Raw genomic sequence first — 22,912 nt, forward strand, 5'->3', positions numbered from 1 at the left:
TTTCCATAGGGTTTTAATCAGCTATGATTAATATAGTGGCGTTTTCCTAACTCTTAATAGGATGATCTTTGTTTTCTGGAGAAACATAGTAGATTAGAAGAAGACCTAAAGGTCAGGCCACTCCAGATTAACCCTGTCTTTAAAACAAAACTCTCCATGTTAACTAGGCCACGACACATCTGTCCCTCAATTAGCCTCAACAGGAGTGGGAATAAAACAAACACACCAAAAATATATCACCACAAAGAGAATTTATAGAAATCGTGGCAGTTGTATTTATTCAACCAGTATCCAAGTTTCAAGTTTATTTGTCATGTGTAATGAATATTCACTTGAGCTCTCATGATAATGCTATTTCCAGATTAGCTGCTATTAAAGGCTCCAGTTAACGAGGCCACAACACCACACAAAACACATCTGCCGGCCTTCTCAAGTGGAAAGGAAAACAGCTATAATACCATAACACACTGCAATAGTATTTCCTATAAACATAGAAATCATGGCACATTCTTTTTTAAATTAACTTTTATCTAGTCTATTTAGTTTGATTATATATTTAATTAGTCAACCAGTAACAGTTCTTGGGTAACCAATGCGTGTTTAGATTCCGTGAGATTTCCACCATGAGAATGGCGTCTGCAAAGTCTAATTTTACAGTATCTACAATGAAAGCTTTTGGGAAGGAGCCAGGGCACCAGGGTGAGGTTGCATGCGCTGAGACTGTGACTGTGGTGAACTTAGAGACTAAGGAACTAGTTGTGACATCTTGCATGAAAACACAGACCATGTATAGAGCATAATTGTCTGATTCATCTCAGTGATTCAGCTACATATGTGCATGCACACACATGCACGTACTGTACGCACTGCAGCACAGGAGAGTGTCACAAGAATACTTGCTCCTGAAAGATATAGAGAGAGAGAGAGAGAGAGAGAGAGAGAGAGAGAGAGAGAGAGCGAGAGAGAGGCAGAGAGGGAGAAACAGAGAAAGGAAGAGAGAGGGATACAGAGAGTGTATTTCAAGAGCATTTGTCCAACTCCATTCACAAGACTGGCACTTGGCCCTCCAGCTTTAAAAGTCTCTATAAATTCTCTCTGCTAGTCCACAGAGTGCTGACATAATGCATACCTACGGTGTCTGTAATGGAGAACAAATGCAAACACTACTCAGTATGGCCTAAAGACAGCTTGTAACAGTGTGCCAATGTGTTTCTATTGTACACAGTGCTTAACTTGGGATGAAAGAAGTGCAGGAGCTGTCTTTTTCCAAGTCGATCCATTAGACTATGCTCACAGATATTCACAAATGACATTATGCTATAGACACATCTGATTATTCACTGTTAAGGGTTTATACACATTTCCCATGACTTCTCCATGACTTTTAACTAATTTTGAATGACTATTATTATAGCCTACATGAAAAACTAAGCATTATTGACACTGGAAGTTTGCTGTGTCTGATCCCATGTACCTACCATCTCTTGCCGTTGTGCCCTTGACCAAAGCACTTAACCCCCCACAAAGTAGAACTGTTCTGTGGTCAACCCCCCATCTGGAGAGCTCCTGGATGTGCAGGCTTTTAATCCAGCCCTGAAACACCCAAGTCTGCTTAACAAGGTCCTGTTGAGCAGCTGATGTTTAGGCTACGATGTGGTTAGACCAGGGCTTGAACAAAAGCCTGCAAACCCATGCGGTAGCTATCCGGGAGGATGGTAAAAAACATTGCAACATTACAACCAAATACTTGTCTTTATAAAATTATTCCCTCAATCAATGAATCAGGGATCAAATGTATAAGGTAGGCTACTTCAAAGCAAGAAATCTAACTAGACATGTTTTTATTCACAATACTGTATATACAAAAGTAGGAAGACACCTCTTCAAATTAGTGGATTCGGCTATTTCAGCCACACCTGTTGCTGACAGGCGTATACAATCGAGCACACAGCCATGCAATCTCCATAGACAAACATTGACAGTAGAATGGCCTTACTGAAGAGCTCAGTGACTTTCAACGTGGCACCGTCATAGGATGCCACCTTTCCAACAAGTCAGTTAGTCAAATTTCTGAACCTGTTAGAACCTGTTAGAACCTGCCCCGGTCAACTGTAAGTGCTGTTATTGTGAAAGCTCACAGAACGGGACCACTGTGGGTTTCCATGGCCGATTAGTCACACACAACCCTAAGATCACCATGTGCAATGCCAAGCGTCAGCTAGTGGTGTAAATCTTTCCGCCATTGGACTCTGGAGCGGTGGAAATGCGTTCTCTGGAGTAATGAATCACATCTCACCATCTGGCAGTCCGATGGATGAATCTGGGTTTGGCGGATGCCAGGAGAACGCTATATGCCGCCCCAATGCATATTACCAACTGTAACGTTTGGTGGAGGAGGAATAATGGTCTGGGGCTGTTTGTCATGGGCTAGGCCCCTTAGTTTCAGTGAAGGGAACAGTGACTGTTCTGTGCTTCCAACTTTGTGGCAACAGTTTGAGGAAGGCCCTTCCTGTTTCAGCATGACAATGCCCCTGTGCACAAAGCGAGGTCCATACAGAAATGGTTTGTCAAGGTCGGTGTGGAAGAACTTGACTAGCCTGCACAGAGCCCTGACCTCAAACCCATCAAACACCTTTGGGATGAATTGGAACGCCGACTGTGAGCCATGCTTAATCACTTAACATCAGTGCCCGACCTCACCAATGCTCTTGTGACTAAATGGCAGCAAGTCCCTACAGCAATGTTCCAACATCTAGTGGAAAGCTTTCCCAGAAGAGTGGAGGCTGTTATAGCAGCACAGGGGGGACCAAATCGATATTAATACCCATGAATTGAGGCGGAGACCATGCAAGCGGCGACAAAGGCGGAGACGTCAGGAACCATGGTAGGCCACCAAAAGCGTTGTCGCACAAAAGCCAGGGTCCGCCGTTAGCCCGGGTGGCAGGCAAGCCTGGAGGAGTGGGCCCACTCCAGGACCACGGAGCGGACAGCGTTAGGCATGAACATGGATCCCAGCCGGTAGGAGAGAGGGAGAAGTTGAACCGGGTGAACAGTAGGGCCCTGCCTGAAATTGAGGCACTTGGCAGTGCGGAGATATTCCAGGTTCTTGTGGTCGGTCCACATGATGAATGCATGTTCCGCCTCCTCCAGCTAGTGCCTCCACTCCTCCAACGCCATCTTCACCATGAGCAGCTCACGATTCCCCAAACCGTAGTTCCTCTCTGTGGCGTTGAGGCAGTGGGCAATCCAACACCGCACTCACCTTCCCTGGATTGGATCCATCTGTACGCTCCCTGCAGCGATGATTTATCCCAGAAGACAAGGATGTCATTGAGTTAGACCAAAACGAACCGGTTCAACATGTAGCGGAGAACATCATTAACCAGAGCCTGGAACATAGCAGGGTAAGGCCAAAGGGCATGACAAGATACTTGTGGTGGCCGCTGGCCATGTTGAAGGCAGTCTTCCACTCGTCCCCCTCCCGTATCCGCACCAGGTGGTAGGCATTCCGTAGGTCCAGCTTGGAGAACACGGTGGCCCCCTGGAGCGGCTCGAAGGCCGAGGAGGTGAGGTAGAGGGTAGTGTTTTTTCACTGTGATGTCGTTGAGACCTCGGTAGTCAATGCAAGGGTGCAGGGTTTTGTCCTTCTTCTCCACAAAGAAGAACCCTGCGCGGCGGGGGAGGCAGAAAGACGGATGAACCCAGGAGCTAGGGAGTCCACAATGTAGGTCTCCATAGCCTTGGTCTCCGGACCCAACAGAGAGTACAGTCGTCCCCAGGGTGGAGTGGTGCCTAGAAGAATACCAATCCCGCAGTCACAAGGTCAGTGCGGCGACAGCAAAGTGGCCCGGACCTTACTGAACACCTCCCGGAGGTCCTGGTACTCCAAGGGAATGGCGGAGAGGTCCGGGGAAACCTCCGAGGCCCCAGGAAGAAGTCCCGGAACAGCCTGCGCTGACTTCAGGCAGTGGGCGTGGCAGAACGGGCTCCAGCCCATGATGTCACTGGCAGACCAGTCAATGAGGGGATTGTGTCGCTGGAGCCTGGAGAATTCCAATACCACGGGAACCTGAGGAGACTTAATGAGCAGGAACTGGATCATCTCGCTGCTGCCTAGTAGACAACCCACGGAATTGCTCCAGCAATGTGTTCAATGCTTGGTCGTGACGCAACTCCTCGTGCCTTCCAATGATGGCTTCTTGGGAAGCAAGGGCTTTGCGGATCTGGTCCGAGTCTGCTGGGTCAGTCATGGTCAGTTCGTACTGTCACGGTTTAAGGTAAGACCCAGATGCAGACAGTGTTTCGAAGAAACAAAGTTGAATTCCAAAACAGGGGCACGCAAACGACAGGTTAAGGCAGGCAGTGGTCATTAATCCAGAGAGGGTGTAAAGGGTCCAGAATGGCAGGCAGTCTCAGGGTCAGAGAAGGCAGGGTTCAATAATCCATTATGGTGGGGTAAAGTACAAAATGTCAGGCAGGCTCAGGGTAGGCAGAACGGTCAAAACCGGGAAGGACTAGAAAACAGGAGCAAGAAACAGCCAGGAGCAGGGAAACAAACGCTGGTATTAACAAAATGAACTGGCAGCAGACAAACAGAGAACACAGGTATAAATACACAGGGGATAATGGGGAAGATGGGCAATACCTGGAGGGGGGTGGAGACAAGCACAAAGACAGGTGAAACAGATCAGGGTGTGACACCTATACCATTATTCCTCCTCCATCAAACTTTACAGTTGGTACTCTCCATTGGGGCAGGTTGTGTTCTCAAACCCAGATTCATCCGTCGGACTGCCACATGGTGAAGCGTGATTCATCACTCTAGGGAACGCATTTCCAGTGCTCCAGAGTCCAATGACGTGTGTGACTGCTCGGCCATGGAAACCCATTTCATGAAGCTCCCAACGAACAGTTATTGTGCTGACGTTGCGTCCAGAGGCAGTTTGGAAGTCGGTAATGAGTGTTGCAACCGAGGACAGATGATTTTTACGTGCTACGCGCTTCAGCACTTGGCGGTCCCGTTCTTTGAGCTTGTGTGGTCTACCACTTTGCGGATGAGCCATTGTTGCTGCTAAACGTTAACACTTCACAATAACAGCACTTACAGTTGACCAGGCAGCTGTAGCAGGGCAGACATTTTACTAACTAAATTGTTGGAAAGGTGGCATCCTGTGATGGTGCCACATTGAAAGTCACTGAGCTCTTCAGTAAGGCCATTCTACTCCCAATGTTTGTCTACGGAGATTGCATGGCTGTTTTCTCGATTTTATACACCTGTCAGCAACAGGTGTAGCTGAAATAGCTAAATCCACTTATTTCAAGAGGTCTCCACATACTTTTGTATATATAGTGTATTTGACCTCAGATATGGAGTAATACAGAAATAGAATTGACAACGAAAACAACTAATCAAATCAAATACAATACAATTGTGTTTGTCACATGCGCCAAATACAACCTTACAGTGAAATGCTTACTTACAAGCCGTTAACCAACAATGCATTAAGAAGTTAAGAAAAAAATAATATGTGTATAAAATAGATCAATAGAAAATAAAAGTAACAAATAATTAAACAGTAACAGTAAAATAACAAGCGAGGCTATATACAGGGAGTACCGTACAGAGTCAATGTGAGGGGGCAATTGAGGTAATTGAGGTTATATGTACATGTAGGTAAAGTGACTATGCATAGATAATAAACAGAGAGTATCAGCAGCGTAAAAGAGGGTCTGGGTAGCCCTTTGATTAGCTGTTCAGGAGTCTTATGGCTTGGGGGTAGAAGCTGTTAAGAAGCTTTTTGGACCTCGACTTGGCGCTCCGGTACCGCTTGCCGTGCGGTAGCAGAGAGAACAGTCTATGACTAGGGTGGCTGGAGTCTTTGACAATTTGTAGGGCCTTCCTCTGACACTGGCTGATACTGTAGAAACAGAAAGGCGTCTATACTATTACTGTATGTAATAATACTTTTTCTAGTGTGTCCTCACTCTAATCAGGAATTAATTAATTGACAACCACACCTACTGTAAGTAACATAAAGGTTTACTTGTTCACTGCATCTGCAGCATATTGGCCTTTTTCTTCAGTGTTCTCTCTTCTATCAGGAAAGCAAATCTCTAGGCAATTTAAGATCTTAATTATCTTTAGACACATTTTCCATTCGAGCAGTGTGTACACACAGTGGGTGTTCCTCAAAATGTGTACTACCGTGCTCTGAGCATGCAAATTGGAGCACACGAGAGTCAGAGTATGATGCCTCATGTCCACGCATCAAACTCTTTGCATTCCAGCGGAAGTCAGGCTGTGGAGCGTTTTGTGTACCGCATGCGTTCAATATTGGGGCTCCCGAGTGGCGCAGCGGTCTAAAGCACTGCATCCCATCATTGAAAATAAGAATTTGTTCTTAACTGACTTGCCTAGTTAAATAAATGTAAAATAAAAATAATTTTCAACTTGTGTGTTGCTTTACCATGCGGTAGTACAAACGGAAGTACACACAGACTCCAACTAGCTAGCTTTTAGCTAGTTGAAAAGCAAAGCACATGTGTGTCAAGTACAGAAAATGCATATTTACCCGCCCACAATACCCACTGTAGTGTGCGTGGATTGCAAGTATGTCAATATGGCTAACTGGCTACCTACTACTGTTAGCTTGTCAGATAGCCGTAAAGAATTGTTAGCTAGCTAGCTCATTTTTGTCTGTTAAACTAGCTGGCTAGGTAGATTATTACGATTCACATATAAAGTTGAAGTCGGAAGTTTACATACACCTTAGCAAAATACATGTAAACTCAGTTTTTCACAATTCCTGATATTTAATCCGAGTAAAAATTCCCTGTCTTAGGTCAATTAGGATCACCACTTTATTTTAAGAATGTGAAATGTCAGAATAACAGTAGAGAGAATGATTTATTTCAGCTTTTATTTCTTTCATCAGATTCCCAGTGGGTCAGAAGTTTACATACACTCAATTAGTATTTGGTAGCATTGCCTTTAAATTGTTTAACTTGGGTCAAACGTTTCAGGTAGCCTTCCACAAGCTTCCCACAATAAGTTGGGTGAATATTGGCCCATTCCTCCTGACAGAGCTGGTGTAACTGAGTCAGGTTTGTAGGCCTCCTTGCTCGCACACGCTTTTTCAGTTCTGCCCACAAATCTTCTATGGGATATACCTTGACTTTGTTGTTCTTAAGCCATTTTGCCACAACTTTGGAAGTATGCTTGGGGTCATTGTCCATTTGGAAGACCCATTTGCGACCAAGCTTTAACTTCCTGACTGATGTCGAGATGTTGCTTCAATAAATCCACAACATTTTCCGTCCTCATGATGCCATCTATATTGTAAAGTGCACCAGTCCTTCCTGCAGCAAAGCACCCCCACAGCATGATGCTGCCACCCCCGTGCTTCACGGTTGGGATGGTGTTCTTCGGCTTGCAAGTCTCCCCCTTTTTCCTCCAAACATAACGATGGTCATCATGTCCAAACAGTTCTATTTTTGTTTCATCAGACCAGATGACATTTCTCCAAAAAGTACAATCTTTGTCACCATGTACAGTTTCAAACCGTAGTCTGGCTTTTTTATGGCAGTTTTGGAGCAGTGGCTTCTTCCTTGCTGAGCGGCCTTTCAGGTTATGTCGATATAGGACTCGTTTTACTGTGGATTTAGATACTTTGTACCTGTTTCCTCCAGCATCTTCACAAGGTCCTTTGCTGTTGTTCTGGGTTTGATTTGCACTTTTCGCACCAACGTACGTTCATCTCTAGGAGACAGAACACATCTCCTTCCTGAGCGGTATGATGGCTGCGTGGTCCCTTGGTGTTTATACTTGCGACTATTTTTTGTACAGAAGAATGTGGTACCTTCAGGCGTTTGGATTTATTTTAATTTTCCCATGATGTCAAGCAGAGGCACTGAGTTTGAAGGTAGGCCTTGAAATACATCCACAGGTACACCTCCAATTGACTCAAACGATGTCAATTAGCCTATCAGAAGCTTCTAAAGCCATAACATAATTTTCTGTAATTTTCCAAGCTGTTTAAAGGCACAGTCAATTTAGTGTATGTAAAATTCTGACCCACTGGAATTGTGATACAGTGAATTATAAGTGAAATAATCTGTCTGTAAACAATTGTTGGAAAAATTACTTGTGTGATACACAAAGTAGATATCCTAACCGACTTGCCAAAACTATAGTTTGTTAACAATACATTTGTGGAGTGGTTGAAAAACAAGTTTTAATGACTCCAACCTAAGCCTATGTAAACTTCCGACTTCAACTGTAACTAGCAGATAATTATGAAATTAAACTTTTTCTTTGTGTATATCTTGTTTTGTTTCTATTGCCATTGTCTTGGCGGGAAGGAGGTTCAGTGAATGGGGAGCTGCAGCGTGAGGTTAGACCGTAGGGAAAGTGCGAGTGCTTCTCAATTGTAATGTTTTATCCGTTCTCCACACTCTCGTCCTCACAAGAACGTACTCTAGAGAACATCCTCAGAGAATGCACTCGGAGAATGAGTGTGGAGCACGGTAGTATACATATTGAGAAAAACCCAGTGTCTCATTTAATCTACGACAGAGAAAACATTCTTGATTTTCCATTTTCTCTGGTGTTTCATCTGACTGGTTGTCTCATGGCAATATGGGTGAGTCATCTTGTCTGTATTCCAAATAGCATCCTATTTCCTATTAAGGGCACAATTGTTTAACCAGGGCACATAGTGCTCTATTCAAAAGTAATGCACTATATAAGGAATAGGGTGGCAATTGGGATGCAACCCTTGAGTCACAGATATAATCTCATGTCACTAGTGACTCATGTGTCCTCAGATCAGTGACTTTTTCTGAAGATTTCTCACTCCAGGATTGGAGGTTCTGAGTTTCCATGGATACCTAGATGTTTTCTGTAAATGTTATAGCCACGGGGATATCTTCACTTCAGTTTGCTCCTCAATGAATACACCTTTCCATAGCAGCATGGTTTATGTGTGTGATGAAGAGGACCACAAACCTTTAAAAGTAAAAAAGACAGGAATGTTCCACCTCAGAGAAGAGGACCATGGTTCAATATGAATTACTTCTAATGATTGTATGTGCAAGGACAGGATGTGAGAAACAAGATTGGTAAAATACAGCTATTAACCTATAGCGACTCAATGCACCAGACCACCTTGAGGTGAGGTGATATCCCATTCCACTCAACTCCTAAATCAACATAAAGATTTGCTGAGTGTGTTGTAGTCATTTTCCCCATATATCCAGCATATAGAGTGTACAATCAAACCAATTTAAAACTATCAGTCTCCAAAATGCTCTTTGCTCACTCACTAGAATCCATTTCTTGTTCATTTTTCTTATCATGAATTATTTTGTCTAAAGCTCTCTTTCGCTCTCTTTTTTTTCTCTCTCTCTTTTTCACACACACACACACAAACACACACACACACACACACACACACACACACACACACACACACACACACACACACACACACACACACACACACACACACACACACACACACACACACACACACACACACACACACACACACACACACACACTCACTCACTCACTCACTCACACATACACACTTCAATCACAGCTTTCAATAGATAGGCCCAATCAGAGGGAAAATTAGAGAGATGTTTGATTGGATCAGGATGTTAGGGCGGATCAGAATGTTAGGATTTTCATATGACCAATGGGAAGAAGTAGGGTGTGTGTGTGTGTGTGTGTGTGTGTGTGTGTGTTTTTGTCCTATGTGATGCGATGTGATTGCAGTCCATGACTGAGACCTGTTGTGTGAGAAACCAGCCTGATTGCATGGTTCATTTGTTCTCCCTCTGCAGAGCCAAGCCGAGGCGCACTACAAAGGCAGTAAACATGCCAAGAAGCTCAAAGCACAGGAGAACACCAAGAATAAGCCGCCTAAGAGTTCCCTTCCTCCTCCTCCACTTCCTCCTCCCCTGGACAGTGCAAAGACAATCACCACCACAACCTCCACCACCTTGACCAGCAATGTCACGGGCAGCAACTCTGACCAACCAGGTATGTGGAAACTTTAGCTCTTGTGTGTCATCCATTCCTCTCCATGCTCTAGCCTTGAGTGTTATCTTGTGTCATTGCATGCTTTGTGCGGTGTGTGTGTGTGTGTGTGCGTGCGTGCGTGCGTGTGCGTGCGCGCGCGTATGTGTGTGTGCATGCACGTGTGTGTGGATGTGCATGCACGCTTGTGCATGCGTGTACTGTATGTGTCTTTGGAATAAGTGTTTTTCTCATTAAATTAACTCTGACAAATGCCTTAACCAATTGAATGACTCATTAACAGGCATTAGTGTAACAAGTGCCATGCTCATTGCCATGCATTTCAACCAGTTTTGCTCACTGGGATAAAGTAGTTAAACCACATCCATTTTTTTTTTCATTGAATAATTCTAAGTTTCTTTGTGGGAGTAGCCTATAGGGGAAAGACGATAATATCTAATATCTATCATGTATAGATGAAAACTGTCGGAATAGACCACATGCATGTGTTACCAACCAAGGCAGAAAAGAAACCTTCAAATCTAAACCAATATGTTGTAAAATGTATATTTGCACTAATTTCTGTTGGATCTTGATATTTTTTTAAGTCACACTGTCTGGCCTCACATCAGGGGAGAGCCCATTAGGAGCTATTTAGTATTTTATTAGGATCCCCATTAGATGTTGCCAAGGCAGCATCTACTCTTCCTGGGGTCCAAACTGCAGGTAAGAGGGTTTCAGAATCTGCATCCCAAATGGAACCCTATTCCCTATATAGTGCACTACTATTGAGCAGGGTCCATATGACCCTGTTCAAAAGTAGTGGGATAGGGTACCATTTGGACCACAGACAGATAGTCACTGCTCAGCCCTCTTAAGAGATTAGGTTCAAGTTCTATAATGATCCAGAGCCAGTGATACTACTCCTTAGTATTCTGTGGATGTGTCCCAAATGGCACCCTATTCCCCGTTTAGTGCACTACTTATGACAAGAGCTCTATGTATTTTTTATAGGGAATAGGGTGCCATGTGGGACACAGCCTGTGTCTTTTCACAGAGTCACATCCAATGACTGTTAGTCAGAGTCACAGACTGCCTAGCTGGATGTTATTTTTCAGACATTCCTGAACCTGTGACCAGAAACAAGCTACATACTATAGGCAGGACCAAAACAAGTGATCTAATGATTCTGTCTCTTCCCAGCAAAATCAGCAGAGCTGGGATGGTTGTGTCCCCCATATACATAACATACTATTGATTGCAAGAATGTTGTATAATAATTTAAATTGAAAAATGAAGGTTTGAATCATGTGTTGTTTTGTGTATCAGTTCATTTTCTATTGTTTTTATTTCACCTTTATTTAACCAGGTAGGCTAGTTGAGAACAAGTTCTCATTTACAACTCATTTACAACTGCAACCTGGCCAAGATAAAGCAAAGCAGTGTGACACAGACAACAACGCAGAGTTACACATGGAACAACATGGAGTAAACAATAAACAAGCCAATAGCACAATAAACAAGTCAATGACACAGTAGAAAAAAATAAAGTCTATATACAGTGTGTGCAAAAGGCATGAGGAGGTAGGCAATAAATAGACCATAGTAGTGAAGAATTACAATTTAGCAGATTAACACTGGAGTGATAAGTGAGCAGATGATGTTGTGCAAGTAGAGATACTGGTGTGCAAAAGAGCAGAAAAGTAAATAAAAACAGTATGGGGATAAGGTAGATTGGGTGGGCTATTTACAGATGGACTATGTACAGCTGCAGCGATCATAAACCATGTGCCATGGAATCAGCACATCGAAAATCTCTTCCCAACTATTTTGCAACTTGTATGGCGCAGCTGTCAATTCTTTGGTCCTTAAATGTAACTGGTATACTTTTATGTATTCATTTTCTTACCAATTTTTGTGTTTAATGAATGAATGTGTTGCTTTGGGATGCTAATATAATTAATCCTTGCTAGCTACTGCTCTATTGACCCGGTTGGTGTAGATACATATTGCCACCCAAATGTATTTAATAACCTTATCTTAGGAAATGTTATGTTAACTTTACAAACTGTCTTCAAAGAGTACATAGAAGAGTTTTTGTGAAAATCAGAGTTAATGAAGCAAGGTTTAATGAAGACTTTCAAATGCTAGTTTAGACCAAATATAGATGTCAACGCCGTGTGTATAGGTGGCAGGAGAGTCAAAATGGAGTGTAAATGGAGTCTTTTAATAAATGTCCACGGAACATGCTCCATAACACTAAAATGTACAGACATGAACAAACATGGGTACGAGGACCCGTCGTGCACCAATACAACAAATAAACAACACTGACAATAAAGCAATCTCTGACAAAGACATGAGGGGAAACAGAGGGTTAAATACACAACAGGTAATGAATGGGATTGAAAACAGGTGTGTGGGAAGACAAGACAAAACCAATGGAAAATGAAAAATGGATCAATGATGGCTAGAAGACCGGTGACGTCGAACGCCGTACACCGCCCGAACAAGGAGAGGCAACGACTTCGGCAGAAGTTGTGACAATAGACCAGTGTAGTGGCGTGTAGCTTGTAGATGTCATAGTGCCAGCTGGTGTAATTGGTGTAAAGAGAGCACTATTCTCTGAAGAGAATACTACACAACTTTCTGAGAGGATCACAAATGCAAAATGACATTCATGGAAAAAGCTACAGTGCGTTCCTAATGCAGGGCGTTGGAGCATGGGTTTGGAGGGTGGGTGTGGTGTGGTGTGGTGTGTGGGAAGGGGTGGAAGGAAAGGAGGGGTGGAGGGATGGTGTGGGACTGTGGGTGTGAGCATGAGTTCAGGCGCCTTACCTTGTGGTAATGTCCTCCATAGTGTTCTGGTACAGTACATGGTTCTGAGTGGGTGGAGGGACAGGGCGTCTCAGTGTAATGATAGAGGGGACAATAGTTTGACAACTAGGCTCTGTAACATTGACAGAGGGCCACATTGAAGCACACACATATGCACGCATGCACGCACGCACACACGCACGCACGCACACACACACACACACAGAGAGATAAAGATTCAGAAAACACCACTGGCCAATAGCTCGATCCTGCTACTGCTACTCAACTGATCCCCCAGGGATCAAACTCTTACGCAACACACCAAAATAAAAATATAAGGGAATGTGTCACCAAAAGTTGTAATATTGTTAACGCTCCGAGACTAACTGTCAGATGTTGTGTCTCTCTCTTTTTCCCTCTCCCTCTCTCCCTCCCTCTTTCTTTCTTGATCTCAGAACAAATCGCAGTGCCTCCTAGCACAGCAGATAAAACCTTGGCTTCTCCAAATTCTTTCGTCCCCGTCATCTCCACCTCCTCCTCCCTGGCAGCTTTAACAGCCATGGCCGTCCCCAGTCCCTGTAATCCCGTCCTATGTGATCCCACGCCTGCCAGCCCCCCATCAGCTACACAAGTACAACTACAGGGGTCTGTTATGAAGAGCAGTGGCAGCATCAGCACCAAGCCTGTGCTCACGGCCCCCACCACTGCCGCTGCTACAGCAACTCAGCCCACGCCAGAGTCGGAGGAGGAGGAAAAAGCCAAAAAGCTCCTGTACTGTTCGCTTTGCAAAGTGGCCGTCAACTCTCTATCACAGCTGGAGGCCCACAACACAGGTGTGTTCCAGCATCTGTTTCTGTTTGCTCGACCGCCGTGTGTACGTTAGTGTTACTCCTCCCGAGGAGTGCGTGTGTTGAGGGGGGAGGGGGGCTTGCATACGGGCTCAATATGTCAGATGTTTGTTAGCTAACATTGACACGTATGGCTGTTATGTAGTTATAATACCCAGGTCAGAGAAACACTGTTGGATCTCAAGCTGACCAATGAACATTTTGGATGGAAAACTAAATCTGTTCTACTTTTAAACCAAACAAATTAAATAGTGTTCTTTTTATGTTTTATTTATGGTATTTTCCATGTGCAATATATTTAATTCTGTTTTTGCCCTTTCTTCTCTCCCCTGAAGGTTCGAAACACAAAACTATGCTTGAGGCGAGGAACGGCGCAGGCCCAATTAAGGCCTATCCCAGACCGGGCTCAAAGCTCAAAGTCCAGGCCACCACCGTGCTGAAAGGCTCCGGACTGCAGAACAAGACATTCTATTGTGAGATCTGTGACGTCCACGTCAACTCAGAAATACAGCTCAAACAGGTACACCATAGTGTCTTGTCACAGGCCTTTCAAGACCCTTGGGTTTTTACCTCTCTTTAATTTTCTTGTGCACAAATGAATAAATAAATCTTAGCTGATCAGCAGCAAGATTTATGAGTTTTCCTGGTGCCGATATTAGGTCAATCACAATACAGTATGGTCAGAGGGGGAACTGGGGAAAACACATTCTGGGAAATGACTTATTTCAAATCCTTGAATTCACCTCTAAATACATTTTTTTACCTGTCAAATTGATTTCACTTTGGGAACTCAAGTATGCAGTGCTTGTTGTCTTGTTACAGCTCGAAGGGACCTTACAGGCTTCTTATAATTGGCTCACCAAAATACGTGTCCCATATGGCACCCTATACCCTTTATAGTGCACCACCTTTGATCAGGGCCCATAAGGATTCACACACAGTTACGTCACTGACCTTTTTTGTTGTATTTTATCAGCACATCTCCAGCAGAAGGCACAAGGACAGAGTGGCTGGGAAACCGATGAAACCCAAATACAGCCCTTACAACAAACAACAACGCAGCTCCACAGTCCTGGCCGTATGTATCTTCTATGTTCCTAATCAAAGCCCCTCAAGAAAAGTTGATTCGACTTCAGGGATGAATTGTTAATACATTTATTGGCAGTTTCTTAAAAAAGCATTTAGGAATATTGATGCATCAGTGGGCTAAAAGAGGGGCCTTTATGCTCATTGAAAATAATGGCTTGTTTTTGTAGCTAATTGCATTATCAATAGATTTGCTTTCTCATTTAACTCCTCTCCTCTCCTCCCCCATCCTATCCTATCCTCTTCTCTCCTTCAGGCAAAGCTGGCTCTTCAGAAGGACCTGGTGAAGCCTATCTCCCCTGCTGCTTTCCTCTCCAACCCCTTCTGCCCCACCACTGTCCCCTCCATCACCCTGCACCCGCGGCCCAACTCCTCTATCTTTCAGACTGCTGGCCTCCCAGGCTCTATGGGCTCCATGGGCTCCTTCCTCCGGGCTGCTCCAGGGCCCATCCGGCCCACCACCGGCTCTATACTCTTCGCCCCATACTGATTCCTGGATCGTGACACCAGGGTCGTGTTCAGTAGGCAGAGAATGAAAGAAAATCGCAGAAACTGAGTGAATCAGGGTGGTACTATCTGAGCTCGTCCACTAATTAATGCTTGTTTTTGTCTCCCATTTTCCCTACGGTGTGCCCTAATGGACACAACCCTGTGTATCGGTATGAGCCAGGGAGCCAGAGGTACAGTAACACAAAGGGGAAAATGACATGAGTAGACAAACAGATCTCCTCTGACCACGTGGAACAGTGAGTGGATGACATCCTACTACAGACAGTACCTCCCCGGTGCACTGAACTGAGAGGACTACTACACTGCGAAGCTTGAACGAACAACAGTGTATTTATTTGATTGAACTTGCCTGTCTGCGTGCGTTGCCCTGAAGCATAAAGAACAGAGGTATAGTGGGCTCGCTAAGACCACTGAGGGTCTAAGTATTGGAATAATAAAGAGCATCAAACAGCTTCCTGAATGACTTGAATTACCATAGTCTTCCTATTTGATTAAAATAATGGACAGCTCTAGCTACATGCGTATGACAGTGTTCATCATAACAGCCCCCAGACAGAAGCACAGTCATACCCTATTCACACTATAGGGCCAACCTGAACAGCACTGGGCTGGCTTGGATATTTTCTTCTCACATTGTCCTTTCCAGTATGGTTTAAGCAACTACGGTGGATGTGCAACCAGGTCAGAGCAGTTCAGCGTGGCTCTGCTTGGTCTAGACCAGTAGTGTGAAAAACGGTATCATTGCACTTTTACAGTTGTTGCTTGATGTCATGAGTCATGGACTGTACGTTAATACAGTAATGCAGTTTTGGCCACTGTTCTGTCCTGGATTGTGGAAGGCAAAAAGCTGAATCTCTGTTATGATCGTCAAATAGTCTGGCTTCAACTTACAGTAGATATTCATAGTAATTGTTTAGTAACAGTGTTCTCAGTTCCTCCACTTTAGAGAGAGAAACCATTCTCTTGGTTTTTCAGTAAGAGCCAAATGTTAACTTGAGATGGATTCAGGTCAATGGGAGACTTCAAGTCTGTTAAAGAAAATGTTAGTTAAAGCTCAAACACACCGGTAGGATTGTCAAACGTTTGCCTGCCGACAGTACTTAGCACCTCGGAACAGAGTGTCGGCAGTGAATATCTTTAGTGTTAACACAGCAAAGACCTTGAAGTCGTCAGCCACTCAGCCTTGTTAAAATACTCCAAACCAGAAGGTGGCAGTAGCATTGTTTGGCAATACATGTCCGTGTGCGTTCCTTATGGTCTAGATTCCAATGTTAGCTGCAGTGCTAATGTTGCTATATTGTAGAAAGCCCTTGTTGATACTAGCCAGATGGCCACAGCTAGATAACTACCTAGCAAGATGACGAAGAAACCATTTCATTTACTCACCATAATCACATACTGTAGGGTGTCCAATCAAAACGCATCTTTTGACCAATGGGTAAAATAATATGTTAATTATTTATACAAACCCCAACAACAACAAAAATGGTCTAGACCTCATGTCTCTATCATAATCTGTTCAAAGCTTATTGGAGATTTTATCCTTGTAGGATGGATAAAATTAGGCTGACTAAATCAATGGAGGTCAGAGAAAAAAAATAGGTAAAAAATCTGGAAAATAGCATTGCATCATCTAGGCTGGATGCTGTGCGAGAATTAAGGCTACATAACAGGCTTACCATTAAACTCGTCATCTTTCTTTTAAAATCCAGATGACATAATACAATATGTCAGGTTGTATTATGTCAGATAAATATACATTTTGAAACATGACAAGTAGTATTTTCATATTTTAGTAAACACTGTTCATATAAATGCAAAGTTCCTATTCTTTTCAAAGACTTCTCACATTAACAAGCGTATCTCTGTGACATGTCAACAGACCACTGTGTGTACTGCAAGCTCTTTATTTTCAAAGCCTTTTACATTTAATTCAGCACTTGGAAGACAACCACAAATACACGTTAAATTCTCAAAAGTTTCAGCAGAGCTCAGTGCTCATTAACAGATGTATTGGGTTAAGAAATCTGACTTTATGGATACAATGTTAATGATACAGTATGCTTGAAAAAGACCCCACTGAATGATTCAGAACATGAAGAATCATATTTGTCTTGATAAAATGCATTTTATAACATAAGGAAGTGAAACGTCATCACCAAAGTGCAATTTGCCCAATGTGGGTGGACACCCTACATACAGCCAGTGCCAGCCCATAGCCAAAAGTTTAGCTAGCTAGCTAACGTTAGCATAGCTAGCACACTAGCTAAGGACACCGCACTAACTCCGCAGCTAACACAGGCAGCTGTTTCATGGAAACTAGCTAATTCATTGTGATTTAATTATAATGTCGTAACGATGTACGCTGAGAGTCGGGAAGCAAGTTCAGGCAGTGAATATATTTAATAAATAAACGAACATGAACAAAACAAGAAACACTAACAGTGCACCGACATGAAACAGAAACAATAATGCCTGGGGAAGGAACCAAAGGGAGTGACATTAATAGGGCAGGTATTCAAGGAGGTGATGGAGTCCAGGTGAGTGTCAATAAGCGCTGGTGCGCGTGACTATGGTGACAGGTGTGCGTAATACTCAGCAGTCTGGTGACCTAGAGGCCAGAGAGGGAATATACATGACAAATGTCAATACTAGATAAAGTGGTTAGCTAGCTTCGAGGAATTATTTAGTGTTGTATGCATTGTGTCTGTACACTTAGCTAGCTACTATTCCATAGCCTACATTGTACATGAAGTGTGACTGGCTCATCTGTGGATATACGGAGAAAATGTTGTCACTTGTTGTCACTCCTGTTGATTTTCCCAAATGGGGGTTTGTGCTCTCTGATTGGCTCAAAGTACATTTGTTGGCACTGATGAGCATCGCGATTCTACATGTAGAAATGGTAAGTTTGTCACTACTGGATCGGCACGCAGCAGGAACTTCTTTTGTTCTAGCAAGACAAGGAACGGCCTCCCACTGTCATAAGTACCTATTGGCAGTCTATCGGCAGTGAGATTCTCAGTGTACTTTAAGTGTGCAGATCTCAAGTCAGGACTTGACCCTTAAAGTACATTGTTCCTGCTGTAAATTATGTAATCATCAGTCATTCATTTCTTAGAGAAATAGTAGAATCTATTAGATTTCATCACTTGTAATGAGTGAATTCAGGAAGTACAGATGTTTGACCAGTTTCTCAAAACAGGAAAATAATCCGTCAGCAACCGGACATGTCATTTATATTGTGGATTATAATTAATGGACATTTTAGGCGGAGTTGATAAAAAATGTAGGCCAAATAAAGTCTGACATTTTTAAGTGGAAATAACTAACCCTTGAAGGCTTTAGTTTAAAAGATTTCCAGCAACAACAGGGTGATCAAATTAAATTCCTACATCTGTAAACTTCAGTTTTATTTCAGTTTTCATTCATTGACTGAATATACATGGAATTGACACGAACCCTGTTTGTATCACCCTTTCCAAGTTGCAACACTAGTTGTACAGTATGTTACGGAGGGGGACAAACAGACGAGGTATTTGTATTTTTTAAGTTGGAAAAAAAGCTATCCACTCCAACATGAGAGAAAATACAAGATACATTGAACTTGAAATGTACCTCTTCAAATAAATGTATATATTTGGATGATTTGCTCCCATATTACAATTTTATTTTCCATAACTGAAAAATAATTGTAATTATTGAATTAATTATTTGAATATAGTTTATAAAGGAGACCTGATGTATAGATTGTCAATAAAAGGGATGTTCATTGAAAGAGATATAAGATCATCATATCATCATATACTCTGTGTGACATGTACAGTATTTATTTTCACATTATGTTTATTGATGCATACATTCAGTTGTATTTGAGATATGGAATTGTTTTATTATTTGTTTGTTTGTTTGTTAAACATTTTATTTGTTTTTATTAAATACCTAAACGTATCACTTGTATTTTTAAGGACCGACGCTGGCGTAGAGAAGCTGGTATGGGGAGTTAAACATTTAATCGGAACAGACATGGAACAACACAGGAATAGCGTCAGCACGCGAGTATACATATGGACATATGACAATCAATGCTGAAACAGGGAACAGAGCGGGGTAATAGGGGAGGTAATGACAGAGGTGATTGAGTCCAGATTGAGTCCAGGTGAGTCCAATGCGCCTGATGACAGGGGAAAGCAGGTGTGCGTAATGCTGGGGAGCCTGGTGCCCGGAAAGAGCGGAAGCAGGCTTGACAGTATTGAGTTATTCCTTGATATTATAAGAAGACTGATTACTTAATTTGTCAACGTTGAAAGTATTATGAATATTATAAAGAACATTTCTTAATTAACACATTTTAGGTTTTAATATCTCCTGCTAAATTAATATGTTAAAATAGAGGAAGATATCATATGCTTATTATACATATTTTAAACGATTTCATATGCAACTGAAAATATTACTCTTAATTTACATTACCAACTTTTCTCCTACAAAATTCAGTCATTAAGATTTGTGCAGCATAATCCATCATGTCCTTTTGATTAAAAAATATATATGATTAAATTATATACATATTCAAATTAATATTCAGCATATAAATATGATCTAATATGAGGTTATCTAATCTGGAACATGTTGTGGACTATGCCAGCAGCAGCATATGTCCAGCTACAGTACATTTGCCTAGTTTAGAAGTTGCTTTACTCTGGCAATAAACAACATTATCTAACATATGTTAATCTGTGTTACGATTTCACTCATATTGTAACGGTTTTCTTGATGAGAAGGAGAGTCGGACCAAAATGCAGCGTGTCGATTGCGATCCATGTTTTAATAAACAAACGTAAAACACGAATCAATACAAACACTACAAAATAAAGAACGTAATGAAAACCTAAACAGCCTATCTGGTGAAAACACATAGACAGGAACAATCACCCACAAACACACAGTGAAACCCAGGCTACCTAAATATGGTTCCCAATCAGAGACAATGACGAACACCTGCCTCTGATTGAGAACCATATCAGGCCGAACATAGAACTAGACAAACTAGACATGTAACATAGAATGCCCACTCAGATCACACCCTGACCAACCACAACATAGAAATATACAAAGTAAACTATGGTCAGGGTGTGACACATATATATACAGTACCAGTCAAAAGTTTGGACACACCTCATTCCAGGGTTTATCTTTATTTTTACTACTTTCTACATTGTAGAATAATAGTGAACACATCAAAACTATGAAATGAACACATGGAATCATGTAGTAACCAAAAAAGTGTTTAATATGTTATATTTTAGATTCTTCAAAGTAGCCACCCTTGCCTTGATGACAGCTTTGCACACTCTTGGTATTCTCTCAACCAGCTTCACCTGGAATGCTTTTCCAACAATTGAATAAGTTCCCACATATGCTGAGCACTTGTTGGCTGCTTTTCCTTCACTCTGCAGTCCAGCTCATCCCAAACCATCTCAATTGGGTTGAGGTCGGGTGATTGTGGAGGCCAGGTCATCTGATGCAGGACTCCATCACTCTCCTTCTTGGTCAAATAGCCCTTACACACCCCAGAGATGTGTTGGGTCATTGTGCTGTTTAAAAACAAATGATAGTCCCACTAAGCGCAAACCAGATGGGATGACGTATCGCTGCAGAATGCTGTGGTAGCCATGCTGGTTAAGTGTGCCTTGAATTCTAAATAAATCACTGACAGTGTCACCAGCAAAGCAACCCCCACACCATCACCTCCTTCTCTATGCTTCACGGTGGGAACCACACATGCGGTGATTATCCATTCACCTACTCTGTGTCTCACAAGGACAAGGTGGTTGGAACCAAAAATCTCACATTTGGACTCATCAGACCTAAGGACAGATTTCCACTAGTCTAATGTCCATTGCTCGTGTTTCTTGGCCCAAGCAAGTCTGTTCTTATTATTGGTGTCCTTTAGTAGGGGTTTCTTTGCAGCAATTCAACCATGATGGCCTGATTAACACAGTCTCCTCTGAACAGTTGATTTTGAGATGTGTATGTTACTTGAACTCTGGGAAGCATTTATTTGGGCTGCAATCTGAGGTGGAGTTAACTCTAAATAACGTTTCCTCTGCAGCAGAGGTAACTTTGGGTCTTCCTTTCCTGTGGCGGTCCTCATGAGAGCCAGTTTCATCATAGCGCTTGATGGTTTCTGCGACAGCGCTTGAAGAAATGTTCCACATTGACAGACCTTCATGTCTTAAAGTAATGATGGACTGTCATTTCTCTTTGCTTATTTTAGCAGTTCTTGCCATAATATGGACTTGGTGAAGATATCAAAACTATTAAATAACACATATGGAATCAATCATGTAGTCACCAAAAAAGTATTAAACAAATCCAAATATATTTTATATTTGAGATTCTTCAAAGTAGCCATCCTTTGCTTTGATGACAGCTTTGCACACTCTTGGCATTCTCTCAACCAGCTTCATGAGGTAGTCACCTGGAATGCATTTAAATTAACAGGTGTGCCTTGTTAAAAGTTAATTTGTGGAATTTATTTCCTTCTCAATGCGATTGAGCCAAACAGTTGTGTTGTTACAAGGTAGGGTGGTATATTTGGTAAAAGACCAACTCCATATTATGGCAAGAACAGCTAGAATGTCATAATATGTCATAACAACTAACACAACTGTTATAGTTGAGTGATAATGCCCAAGAAGCCAGTGTTTGGAGGATATATTGGCACGGGTGGTGTTAGAAAACCGTGCCAATATATCCTCCAAACACCAGCTTTGCGGGCATTATCACTTTTATACAACAGGTTACCAACATATTGACATGATCATTTACATATTTAAATTAAAAACGTTATTTTTATCAATTTATTCATACTATTTCAAGTCTTTTTGCTCTGTATCTATGGACGCAACCCATTTGTTCGATTTGGGCTGGGGACTGTCGCTGAATACCCCGGGCTGGGGACCGTCGCTGGAGACCCCGGCTGGGGACCGTCGTTGGAGACCCCAGACTGTAGCCCGTCGTAGAATGCCCCGGACTGTGGCCCGTCGTAGGAGGTTCCGGAATGTGGCCCGTCGTTGGAGGTTCCGGACTGTGGCCCGTCGTAGGAGGTTCCGGACTGTGGCCCGTCGTAGGAGGTTCCGGAATGTGGCCCGTCGTAGGAGGTTCCGGACTGTGGCCCGTCGTAGGAGGTTCCGGACTGTGGCCCGTCGTAGGAGGTTCCGGTCTGTGAACTGTCGCCGGATGCTCTGGACTGGGTACTGTCGCCGGACGCTCTGGACTGGGTACTGTCGCCGGACGCTTTGGACTGCCGAGGCGCACTGTAAGCCTGGTGCGTGGTGCCGGTACTGGTGGTACCGGGCTGGGGACACGCACCTCAGGGCGAGAGCGAGGAGCAGGAACAGGGCGTACTGGACTCTGAAAGCGCACTGGAAGCCTTGTGCGTGGTGCCGGTACTGGTTGTACCGGGCTGGGGACACGCACCTCAGGGCGAGTGCGAGGAGCAGGAACAGGGCGTACTGGACTCTGAAAGCTCACTGGAAGCCTTGTGCGTGGTGCCGGCACTGGTGGTACCGGGCTGGTGACACGCACCTCAGGGCGAGTGCGGGGAGCAGGAACAGGGCGT

General features: G+C 43.1%; 1 protein-coding gene across 3 annotated transcripts in view; it reads left to right on the forward strand.

Annotated features, from left to right (window-relative positions):
- Positions 1-19,236, forward strand: part of LOC139380798 (zinc finger protein 385B-like) — a 168,798-nt gene extending 149,562 nt beyond the window's left edge. For all 3 annotated transcript variants that reach the window (XM_071123831.1, XM_071123832.1, XM_071123833.1), the window contains 5 exons: positions 9,850-10,048; positions 13,297-13,674; positions 14,025-14,209; positions 14,666-14,767; positions 15,032-19,236. In XM_071123831.1, the coding sequence (XP_070979932.1) occupies positions 9,850-10,048; positions 13,297-13,674; positions 14,025-14,209; positions 14,666-14,767; positions 15,032-15,265 (1,098 nt within the window). In that variant the 3' untranslated portion in view covers positions 15,266-19,236. The remainder of the gene's footprint in view (positions 1-9,849; positions 10,049-13,296; positions 13,675-14,024; positions 14,210-14,665; positions 14,768-15,031) is intronic.
- Positions 19,237-22,912: the final 3,676 nt, after the last annotated feature.

Source organism: Oncorhynchus clarkii, chromosome 22, assembly GCF_045791955.1.
Source record: "Oncorhynchus clarkii lewisi isolate Uvic-CL-2024 chromosome 22, UVic_Ocla_1.0, whole genome shotgun sequence".
In the NCBI taxonomy this organism is placed as follows: domain Eukaryota; kingdom Metazoa; phylum Chordata; class Actinopteri; order Salmoniformes; family Salmonidae; genus Oncorhynchus; species Oncorhynchus clarkii.